This window comes from Artemia franciscana, chromosome 14 (genome assembly GCF_032884065.1).
Source record: "Artemia franciscana chromosome 14, ASM3288406v1, whole genome shotgun sequence".
Classification (NCBI taxonomy): domain Eukaryota; kingdom Metazoa; phylum Arthropoda; class Branchiopoda; order Anostraca; family Artemiidae; genus Artemia; species Artemia franciscana.
The window spans coordinates 38,230,820-38,243,457 of NC_088876.1; the positions used below are offsets into that span (position 1 = coordinate 38,230,820).

Sequence of the window (12,638 nt, forward strand, 5' to 3'; positions counted from 1 at the left end):
TTTTCAGAGCTCTATCTTGAAGGGTTTGAATTACAGCTTGTGAACCGTAGGGCACTCAAAACATGTACATGGTAAATTCAGTGACTCTTACCTTTTGAAAAATTATAAAGATTACACTGATAGGGACTGGAAAGACATAAAATTTCTAACGGTGGAAACGGCTGAATTTTAAGCCACATTATGAGCTATGATTTATTTTCATATTAACACTTACTTTTTACTGTTTATTAGGGAATTATTATAGATTGCAAGATAATTTCAAGAAGCTTTATTTATTTTATCAGAGCATTAGCAGAATTACTATCAAAATTTAAGCTACCACAGTATCACTGAATATACTATTTGGTGGTCTGGCGCAATGAATATTCCTCATCGTGCGTCTATGTTAAAAATTGAGACTATTTACCAAAATATTTTGCTTATTTTTTAAGATGTCAGCTTTTCGTTCGAATGTATACGCTTGTAAGACACTGACCAAAAACTACCAAGGACACCTAAATATACGAAAAGAATTGTCCCCGGACATATCATAGGTCTGTTCCTACCTGAGAACCACAATTTTCTAAGTTTTTTCTTTCATTGCATCAAAATTTTTTAGGGCGTTATCCAATTTTGCCAGTGTTGCCATATTGAAAAATGAAAATAAACAAAACTAACTCGTTAAATTTGATAACATTTGTGTCTATAAGAACTGAAATGTTAGCTATTTTTCAAACTTCAAAAACAAATCAACTTTGAAAGTTAAGCTAAAATCCTTTTGCTGTTTTGTGCCTATTATTATTATGTTTTTATTTTGTTATTATTATTATTATTTAGTTTTGTGTCTATTTTGGCTGATTTTTCAACCAGACATCTCTTTTCTCTTAATGAAATGCTATTTAATTCCAAAAACTCTAAATTTGAATATATAAGTAACATTTCTCGTTAAAAATTGAATTTTTGATTTTTGATTATTTCTGAAATATATATGGTTGTGTGAACCTCCAATTAAACAATTAAACAACCAAATTTAATCTCACATTCCTTTGTTTTTTCAGTGAGTAATGTTTTACTTCAGACCTGAATATCGTTCTTAAAAGTAAACAAAAGCGGACAAATGGTGAAGAGCGAGAAAGGAAAATTACCACCATCAATAGAAAAATCGATATTGATATTTGTGCTACCGCTTCCAGAGCCACATGTTTCATTTCCCTTTAGTATAATTTTGAAATAAATAAGTGATGAACTCTCTAAGTTGAGTGGCTGAGTTTCAGCTAATCGCCGTTGTTTTCCAGAAAATATTAATGAAGGTGTTTCTAGGAATTCACTACAAAATTGTCCAATTTTTGTGCCTTCTAAGAATCGCCAGTGAGACGTCATGTCTGTATTGTTAAACGAGTCCCTCATATCAGACTAAAAAATAATATATAAGATAAAAAATATCAAACAAATATTGAATTTCAATTACAATGATTTCAGACTTGAAAAATAAGAACCCAAGAAAATTTAATTTCTTTTTTTAATGATGCCACTGCTGACTAGTAGCACGTGTCTTGAATGCAGCAATAGCTGCAACTTATTAAAGAGAGCATTGCAGCCAATAGTAATGAAAGCTGAGAATAATATTTTGAGAAAAAACCTTTGAATGAAAAAAAAAAATTCACAATTAAAAGTAGGTTGAGGAATGATAACAAATGCCGTGTCTTAGACCTTAAACCTCCCTGTGCCCCCAGAGGCATCCAGAGCATCAAGAAGAAGCCACCAATTTTCCCAAAAAATTTCTGCTGCAAGTATATCCTCCTGCTGAGGCTGCATTGGAATTTTTAGGTTCCGCAGATCTGTCTGGTGCGCTTGGTGCATGGTGTTTCTGGGTCTGCCTCTACGGCAAGTACCTGATAGTTGCCAGTGGAGCGCTACATTCAGTAAGTCAGAAATGCCCGTGCGTAGTATGTGGTCAAGATATCTCCCTAGATGAATTTTTATTACATCTGTAACAAGAGTCTGTTCCCCCTTTTCTTTATCACGGCTGGATTGGTTGGTAACCTTCTGCTTCAATTGGATGTTAAAAATTCGTCTGAGACACTTGTTCTAAAAAGCAAAAATTATTCTCTCTTCTTCCTAGTTCCAGTACCAGGTTCCAGCTGCGTAAAGCAGAACTGGCAAGAAATTGCTATTAAAGAGACGATAATAACTATTACACAGATTTGATTTAAAGGAAGCCCCAGACGGTCAACCATTTTTATCAAAAGTTTCTGTCAATCTATCGACGTGTGCTTCAATCAATCTTCAATCAAGCCTTCAATCAGCCTTTCAAGCTCGACTAAAACTAATCTAACCGACTGCTTTTGATCAAAATGATTAACTGACAAGACATTCTATTAAACACCGTTAGCGCTTGACTCAAGTGTCAAACAGGCTCCTCGATGGCCAATCATGCTTGAGTCAATCGATTGACGGAAGCTTTTGATCAAAATGATTGACTGACAGAACATTTTATCAATCGCCATTAACGCTTGACTTAAGCGTCAAATAGGCTCCTCGATAACCAATCATGTTTGAGTCTATCGATTGACGGAAGCTTTTGATCAAAATGACTGACTGACAAAACATTCTATCAATCACCGTTAATGCTTGACTCAGGCGTCAAACAGGCTCCTCGATGACCAGATATGCTTGAGTCAATTGATTGACGGAAGCTTTTAATCAAAATGATTAACCGCCTAGGGCCTCTTTAACAATAATAACTTATTACAAATCTGATTCATCAAGAGCTTTGACAAAGAAACTAAAACCTCTCAAAATGTTTGCGAATTGAAACAATAAGTACACCGTTGAAATTACGACTGTTGAAAACAATGTTATGGGAAAAAAATCTCCAGATTGAGCAAATAGGGAAAACCTTTTTTTACATGTGAAGCATTAATTTTTGTAGTATTTCATTTTTTTTTCTTAGGGGCGATAGCAATCAGCCTGTGATCGTAGAACACTTGAAAAGGGTTAATTTGAATGCAGATCATAAAATTCAGCGCTCATTTTAAGCAAAAAGAAAAGGGATTATGCTGCATCAAAGCGGCGCATTCTGCTATTTTGCGCCGCCACAAATATTTTTTTCTCAAAAGAGAATTTAATATCAGAAAATAGAACTTCTAAGATAAAGAATCAATTTGTTACGACTTAAAACCGTAAAAAGGAAGTTTTCAACCCACCCCAATCCTTAAAAGTAGTTTTACAGTTGCGATATTGATCCTCACAGTACAATGCAAATACTGTGGTAACTTTTGTCTTTATTTGTAAATCATTTACTAATAATGAATCTAGTGCTATAATCAATAACAAATTTGTTAATGAACACTCACTAGATGATAATGTTTTAAGTAATGAAATTGATCGTTTTTAAGTATCACAATACAGTCTTGTTTTCTGCCGTTACGTATTACAATATCTCACTTTTGTCAAAAAGAGGGGGTCAAAATGATGGGTATGTAGATATTGAAAAAGTCAATCTATTTTTATAGGTCCAAAACTACTAACTAGAGGCCTGGAGGCTTGGAGGCTAACTAGAGGCTTCATTTTCAAAAAAAGAGGGAACAGTTAATCTCTTTAGTTCTTTCTACTTTGTTTTTCTGCCAGAGCTCGGAGGGTACCTAAGGCAGAGTACCTAAGAATACCTCGGAATATTAGAGGGTACCTAAGACAGAGGGTAACTAAGACAAATTTAATGGTTCGTAAAAACTGCTGCCTCTTATAAGTACATTTTAATTTGCTCCATCATGAAGTATCATACATAATCTCACGCGTTAAAAAAAAACAAAAGCATGCAAATGTTTGTTACCAATCCTTATAGAAATAATGGATTTTGTATGTACTAATTTTCAAAGACATCGGCGATAACTTATGCCCTAAAACTCTTTACTTATGTAAAACAGTTGGAAACACCTTGTGGGAGAATATAAAAAAGTAAAAAGTAAACTGTTACTGAACATTTTGTAAAAAAAATATATTGATTTTTGTAGTTCCATCTGCTAAATTAAACAAAGATTTTTTTTTTACAAGGTTTAGTGGGTATGTTCTAAAAGAAACAAAATAAGCAGAAATTCATCTAAACAAACTATTCTTCCTGTTGGGAAAAAAGCGAAAGGGAAGCTTAAAATAAACGAAATTGTTGCTTTTCAAATTACACAAGCTTAAATAGACTGACTTGTAATACCTTTCAATATCCGTAGAATTCAAAAACCAGCCTTTTCTTTGAGAGTTGCAATTGTTTTCAAAAAGTTATCAAACGGTTGAAATATCCCATAAAAGTCATAGAATCTTAATGAAAATCCCAAGGTCAGATTTAACGCATCAGAAAACCCTGGTATAGAAGTTTCAAGCTCCTCTCTGCAAAAATGTGGAATTTTGTATTTTTTGCCAGAAGAAAGATCACGGATGCGTGTTGATGTTTTGTTGTTTCTTTTGTTTTTTTTTTCAGGGGTGATCATGTCTATCCAGTGGTTCTAAAATTTCGTGAGTGGGCTCATTCAAACGGAAATTAAAAGCTCTAGTGCTCTTTTTAAGTGACAAAAACTGGAGGGCAACTAGGCCCCCTCCCACGCTCATTTTCCCCAAAGTTACCGTATCAAAATTTTGAGATAGCCATTTTGCTCAAAATTGTCAAAAAATCTAATAACTATGTCCTTTAGGACAATTTAATCCCCACAATTTTCAAGAAGGGGGCGCTGCATTTCAAGGATAATTTAAAAAACAATCAGAAATTAAATTTAAAAAAGTAAGTTTTTTCAACTGAAAGTAAGAAGCAGCATTAAAACTTAAAACGAATAGAAATTATTATCTATATGAGGGGGATTCACCCCTCGTCAATATTTCCCTCTTTACGCTAAACTATTTAGAGCAATTTCAAAAGAGGTATTTATTCTAATGAAACGGCTTTTGGGATTCAGGGGGCATTCTTAAAGAATTGGAACAAAATTCAAATTCCTATCTGTAAAATGTGAACTTTTATATTTTTTTTTGCCAGAAGAAAGATGATTGATACGTGGTCCAGTGGTCCTAGAATGTCAGAAAAAGGCTCATTTGAACGAAAAATTTCTAGAGCCCTTTTTAGGTGATGAAAAATGGGAGGGCAACTAAGCCACAGTCCCCGCCACTTTTTTTCGAAAAATCGTCACATCAAAATTCTAAGATAGCCATTCTGTTCATCATAGTTGAAAAACCCAATAACTATGTCTTTGGGTATAAAAAGACTCCCCCCCCCCACAGCCACAGGGGAAAAGGTCCTTAAGTTATAGAATTTGCCCATTGTTTCCACATAGTGTTTTTTATTGGGGTGCAAGCATACATTTTGGATGGGGAGAGGGGACAGATTTTCTGCTCGGGATTTTTCCACCGGGGAATTTCCATGGGAAAAGAAAGTTTCAAAATTCTTTTTATATGTCTTTCTTTCTGTCTTCCGTCTCAATTTTACGCGCGGAGTGGTTAAGAGTAATTGTCCAGGGTAAATTTTCACTGGGATTGCATTGTCTGGAGGATATTTCTATGGTGAGGGGGTTTTCCCGTGAAGACTAGGTCAAATTTCATGGCATTATTTGAAAAACGATCACAAATTCAATAAAAAACAAGTTTTTTCAAGAGAAAGAAAGGAGTGAAAATAATGCTTAAAACAAACAGAAATTATTGCGTATATGAAGGGGGTTTCTCCTATTCAACACCTCACTCTTTACACTAAAGTTTGACTCTTTCTCACAGCTCTATTTTTTAAAGCAATAAAAAACAAGAGCTATAACAACAAAAGAGAGAATAATGAGGACTTTTTTCCCAAGACAGTGAACCAACAAAACCTATTTGAATATTTCGGCCCTATATCTAAGGGCCGTCTTCAGCAAATAAAAAATAAAAAACAATAAAAGTTCTCAGTTAAAAATCCATTTGTTTTTATTTTAAAATAGCCTTGGCATCATTACTTCTTAACGAAAAGTTCAGCCAAGACTGTCTGATAAAAGCTAACATTTTACAAGATAAAAAGGTTCATTCATTTCACTAACTGTATTTATTAAAAATTGGAATGATTTCTTATTGCGATTTTGCCTTCTCTGCAGCTAATCTGATAGTTCTTTTGATATTGGGCTTGTTTTTGTTCGTTCCTATTTTTGTTTTATTTTGAATTAGATTATTTTCTATAATTAATTTTGTGTAGATAGGGTTGAGTGTGTATTCACCCAAGTCTCTATTTAGGGATGTATTATTATTTAAGTTTCGTTTGATTTCGATTGCCTCACGGACAGTTTGTTTGATTCCTAGGTCATTGCTAATTAGAATTGTTTCGTCAAATAGAACATAATGGCTCTTGTTTCAAACCCGGATACAGTTAGATCTTGTTTAATTAACACTCTTTACAACACCTCATTAAAACTTCCTAATTCTCCCAATAACGCAATAGGAAAATCATATGACACAAAAGTTTTGAACAAACTCCGTAAGGATTCCTCAATAATAATCACTAAAGCCGATAAAAGCAACTCCATAGTAATTATGAATAAAACTGATTATGATGGTAAAATTCAGTTACATTTAAATGATACAACCACTTATGTTAAATCAACCCGTGACCAGACTGATCAATTTGCTCAAAAAGTAATAAAAGAATTAAAAACTTTGAAAGAAAATGGCAGAATCACTCCACAGTTGTACAATAAATTCCTCCCTCGTGGTGTTTTTTGCTCAAAGTTTTATGGATTACCAAAATTGCACAAACAAGGCATTCCTCTAAGACCCATTGTAGCTAGTACAAAATCACCTGCCTCAAACATTGGAAAATGGTTATGCACTGCATTTAAACCATTGCTTCACTCCCAAAAATCTTATATAAAAAATTCAGTTGATCTTGTAGAAAAATTGAAACAAATAGACATTTCTGAAAATTCCATATTAAGCAGCTTTGACATAGTGTCTATGTATACTAGTATTGATGTTTCAAAATCTGAACAATTATTACAAAATAAACTGGAAAACAATTACCATCTAATTGAAGAGTCAGCAATAGGTCTAGACATTGATGTTCTCATGCATTTGGTTAAATTATGTAACAAATATTCCATGCACTTCCAGTTTCGAGATTCATATTACAAACAGGTAAGGGGCCTTCCTATGGGAACACCTCTATCAGGCCTACTCGCAAATATTTTCGTCGAGAATCTTGAAAATTGGGCCCTAGATTCGTATTTTCTTAATCATGTGTTTTGGGGACGTTTCATGGACGACGTAATTTCAGTTTTGAATTATGGCGAAAGTGAACTTAAAGGTTTTCTAGAACATGCGAAATTGAACTTAAAGGTTTTCTAGAACATTTAAATACTTACGATAGAAACCTGCAATTCACTCTAGAGACCGAAAGAGATGGAACAATACTTTTTTTAGATGTATTGATAATACGCAGTGTGAATAAACTTGATTTTACGGTTTACCGGAAACCTACGCATAATAATAGATACCTTCACTTCAAATCTAACCATCCTCCACAGGTTAAAAGAGGTGTGGTAATATCTCTTGTGGCTAGAGTACTTAATATCTGTTCAGAGCCGTATGTTAAAAAAGAATTAAATTTTATTACAGACATACTTTTTGGCAACGGGTACCAAATTTCTCTCATAAATACTGTTATTGCTCAAAGATTAAAGATGCATTCTTCTGAAGCCTTAAATTCCACACCAGCAAATGATTCGAATAAACCCACAAGCACGATTTACCTACCTTATATTCCGAAAATTACTTCAAAACTGAAAAAAGTTTGTTTAAAGAACAATTTACGTGTTGTATTCACAAGCAATTTAAGTATAATGAATCTTGTCAATTCTGGTAAGGATAAAACCCCAATTACTCGTCTACGAGGGGTGTATCAAATACCATGTAGTTGCGGAAATTATTACATTGGTCGAACCCACCAAAATTTAGGAACAAGATTGCAGCAACACAAAGAAAGTATTGAAAAAGCATTAAAATCTAAAAATACTCCATATCTTTCGATTCAGCTTTAAGTTATCATATTTTTGAAAATCCAAACCATTATGTTCTATTTGACGAAACAATTCTAATTAGCAATGACCTAGGAATCAAACAAACTGTCCATGAGGAAATCGAAATCAAACGAAACTTAAATAATAATACAACCCTAAATAGAGACTTGGGTGAATAGAGAGAGAGAGAGAGAGAGAGAGAGAGAGAGAGAGAGAGAGAGAGAGAGAGAGAGAGAGAGAGAGAGAGAGAGAAAGATGGGTTTATTAATATAAATAACAAAACAAAACAAGCAAATGGCCCGAAGCAAAGCTTGTTTGGGCTTACAACCCCAATACACATACAAATAAAAACAATACGAAAAAGAAGAAAAAAATAAAAAGAAAAGAAAAGGAAAAGAAAAAAGAAAAGAAAAGAAGAAGAAAAAAAATCAATTACCCTGCATTTCAATCGAAACGGAATTACAGTTCAAAAGAGACAAAACAAAAATAAACTAAAACCACTTTACCAGTATCGCCAAAATCAAAACCAACATCTTGGCTCCACTTGAGGTCCACTCAACTATCAAAATCATAAATATTAAGGCAAAATAGCTTTAATTCCCGCCGAAATTCAAGAAAACTATCCATATTTCTCAAAGTCGTAGGTAAACAATTCCATGCATGGGGTCCTAGATGTCGAATAGAAAATTGAGATCTACGGGTAATAGTAAGCGGACGACGAATTATATCGGACTGTCTCGTAGAATGTGAATGAATATCACACTCAACCCTATGTACACAAAATTAATTATAGAAAATAATCTAATTCAAAATAAAACAAAAATAGGAACGAACAAAAACAAGCCCAATATCAAAAGAACTATCAGATTAGCTGCAGAGCAGGCAAATATCGCAATAAGAAATCATTCCAATTTTTAATAAATACAGTTAGTGAAATGATTGAACCTTTTTATCTTGTAATATGTTAGCTTTTATCAGATTAAATAAAAAAAACTAGTTTTTTTAACTGAAAGTAAGGAGCGACATTAAAACTTAAAACGAACAGAAATTACTCCGTATATGAAATGGGTTGTCCCCTCCGCAGTCCCACGCTCTTTACGCTAAAGTTTGACTCTTTGCCACAATTCTACTTTTTAAAACAATGAAAAACTTTAGCGTAAAGAGCGTGGGACTGCGGAGGGGACAACCCATTTCATATACGGAGTAATTTCTGTTCGTTTTAAGTTTTAATGTCGCTCCTTACTTTCAGTTAAAAAAACTAGTTTTTTTTATTTAATTTCTGAACGTTTTTGAATTAATGCATTTTTGATTTTGGCTCTCCGCACATAAATTATTGAAATGAAATTAGTATATTAATTTTTTTTTGGCTAAATGGCTTTCTCTTAGTTTTGATCTGACGATTTTGAGAAATAAGGGGTGGGGAAGGAGGCCTTGCTGCCCTCCAATTTTTCGGTTACTTAAAAAGGCTACTAGAACTTTTAATATTCAACGAACGTTTTTATTAGTAAAAAATATACGTAACTTAAGAATTAACTTACGTAACAAACTTTTATATTCTTATATTTTTATTATGTGTACGAGGGGGTTTGTACCCTCGTTAATACCTCGCTCTTTACACTAAATCGTAAGTTTTGTCCCAATTCTTTAAGAATGACCCCTGAATCAAAAAGGCCGTAGAATAAATAGTTGAAATCACTAAAAATATTTTAGCATCAAGAGCGAGGTATCTATCTCCTCCTAAATACCTCGCTCTTTATGCTAAAGTATTTTTAGAACCCCTCATATGCGTAATAATCTCTGTTCGTTTTAAATTTCAATGCTATTCCTTACTTTCATTTGAAAAAAACGTTTTCATGTTTATTTTTTCATTGTTTTTTTTTATAGTAATGCTAGAAAATCCTGCGCCCTTTTCATTGAATTTTTCTTCCCCCGTGACATATTCCTCAAAGGAAAGATCCTCCCACAAAGCCCTCTCCCATCAACCCCACCCCCCAAACCAAAAAATCCCCATGAAAACGTCTGTACACTTCCCAATAACCATTACTATATGTAAACACTGGTCAAAGTTTGTAACTTGCAGCCCCTCCCTCAGGGATTGTGGGGGAGTAAGTCATTCCCAAAGACATAGTTATTATGGTTTTCGACTATGCTGAACAAAATGGCTATCTTAAAATTTTAATCTGTTGACTTTTGGAAAAAAATGAGCATGGGAGGGGGCCTATTTGCCCTCCAATTTTTTGGTCACTTAAAAAGGGCACTAGAACTTTTCATTTCCGTTAGAATGAGCCCTCTCGCGACATCCTAGGACCACTTGGTCGATAAGATGACCCCTGGGAAAAAAAAAAAAAAAACAAATAAATAAACACGCACCCGTGATTTGTCTTCTGGCAAAAAATACAAAATTCCATATTTTTTAGATAGGAGCTTGAAATTTTTGCTATAGAGTTCTCTGATATACCGAATGCGATAGTGTGATTTTCGTTAAGATTCTATGACTTTTAATGGATGTTTCCCCCTTTTTTCCAAAATAGGGCAAATTTTCTCAGGCTCGTAACTTTTGATAACAAAGACTAAATTAATTGAAACTTAATATTTAGAATCAGCGTAAAAATTCGAATCTTTTGATGTATCTTTTAGCATCAAAATTCCGTTTTTTAGAGTTTCGTTTACTATTGAGCCGGGTCGCCCCTTACTACAGTTCCTTACCACGAACTGATTGAAAAGAAAATAATTCGGTATTTCGGGGCTTCTGACATTATTACTCCTTTGCGGAAGTTAGGCTCAAAATTGAAAAAGGATTATAGTTTTTCTCTGGGCCCCTTCCACCTCTTAGTTCGTTTATTTTCCCGTTAGTTTTCACCTGTTTTCGCTTTATAGTTGTGTTATCTCTTAGCAGTAGTTATGGTTGTGGTATATATGTTTTATCGCTCGTATAGTTGTGTTATTTTCAAATTATACTCCATAATAGAGAGGCTCCGAAGACCCAGCATTGTATATTAAGCTCTTAATTTGACGTTTTTTTCTAACGTGACCAGATTCGTCCTGCGCCCTTTTCATCGAATTTTGTTCCCCCATGGCATATTTCTCCATGGAAAGATCCTCCCACATAGCCCCCCTCCCTCAACCCTACCCCCAAAACCAAAAAAATCCCCCTGAAAACGTCTGTACACTTTCCAATAACCATTATTATATGTAAAGACTGGTTGAAGTTTGTAACTTGCTACCCCTCCCCCAGGGACTGTGGGGGAGTAAGTCATCCCCAAAAACATACTTATTATGATTTTCGACTATGCTAAACAAAATGGCTATCTCAAAATTTTGATCCGTTGACTTTGGGAAAAAAATGAGCGTGGGAGGGGGCCTAGATGCCCTCCAATTTTTTTGGTCACTTAAAAAGGGCACTAGAACTTTTCATTTCCGTTAGAATGAGCCCTCTTGCGACATTCTAGGACCACTTGGTCGATACGATGACCCCTGGGGAAAAAAAACAAAAAAAAAACAAAAAAACAAACAAATAAACACGCACCCGTGATTTGTCTTCGGGCAAAAAATGCAAAATTCCACATTTTTGTAGATAGGAGCTTGAAACTTCTACAGTAGGGTTCTCTGATACGCTGAATCTGATGGTGTCATTTTCGTCAAGATCCTACGACTTTTAGGGGGTGTTTCCCCTATTTTCCTAAATAAGGCAAATTTTCTCAGGCTCGTAACTTTTGATGGCTAAGACTAAACTTGATGAGACTTATATATTTAAAATCAGCATTAAAATGCGATTCTTTTGATGTAGCTATTGATATCAAAATTCAATTTTTTTGAGTTTTGGTTACTATTGAGCCGGATCGCTCCTTACTACAGTTCGTTACCACGAACTGTTTGATAGTCTTGGCTGAGCTTTTCGTTAAGAAGTAATGATGCCAAGGCTATTTTAAAATAAAAAACAAATGGATTTTTAACTGAGAACATTTATTGTAAGTGTTTTATTGTTTTTATTTTTTTTTTTGCTGAAGACGGCCCTTAGATATAGGGCCGAAATATTCAAATAGGTTTTGTTGGTTCACTGTCTTGGGAAAAAAGTCCTCATTATTCTCTCTTTTGTTGTTGTATTATGGAAAGGCAGTGTGGTCTTCGTCATTATTTAAACAAGAGCTAAGAGCTCATATGACACTTTTGACGAGGCAAGAAGAGCTAAGAGCCAAGAGATCATATGGTATGAGCTCTAACAAAATTCTACGAATCAATAGATTGATTTGAAAGGAAAATAAGAGGCTTAATGCCTGTCAGGATTTAAAATAAGAGCTCTGAGTCACGATGTCCTTCTAAATATCAAAATTCATTAAGATTCGATCACACACTCGTAAGTTATCAATACCTAATTTTTTCTAATTTTTCCTCTCCTTTTAGCCCCCCCCCCCCCCAATGGTCGAATCTGGGGAAATAACTTTATCAAGTCAATTTGTGCAGCTCCCTGACACGCCTACCAATTTTCATGATCCTAGCACGTCCAGAAGCACCAAACTCGCCAAATCACTGAACCCCTCCCCCCAACTCCCCTAAAAGAACGAATCCAGTACGGTTCCGTCAATCACGTATCAAGGACATTTGCTTATTCTATCCACCAAGCTTCATCCCGATTTCTCCACTCCAAGTGAT

At 34.5% G+C, this 12,638-nt stretch overlaps 1 protein-coding gene across 3 annotated transcripts in view; it reads right to left on the bottom strand.

Moving 5' to 3' along the window:
- The window catches only part of LOC136035685 (reelin-like), a 538,294-nt gene that overhangs the window by 52,704 nt on the left and 472,952 nt on the right, over positions 1-12,638 (bottom strand). For 2 of the 3 annotated variants that reach the window (XM_065717615.1, XM_065717614.1), the window contains exon 43: positions 1,125-1,392. The exons of the other annotated variant lie outside the window; for it this stretch is intronic. In XM_065717615.1, coding sequence (XP_065573687.1) covers positions 1,125-1,392 — 268 coding nt within the window. The remainder of the gene's footprint in view (positions 1-1,124; positions 1,393-12,638) is intronic. 3 annotated transcript variants of the gene reach the window in all.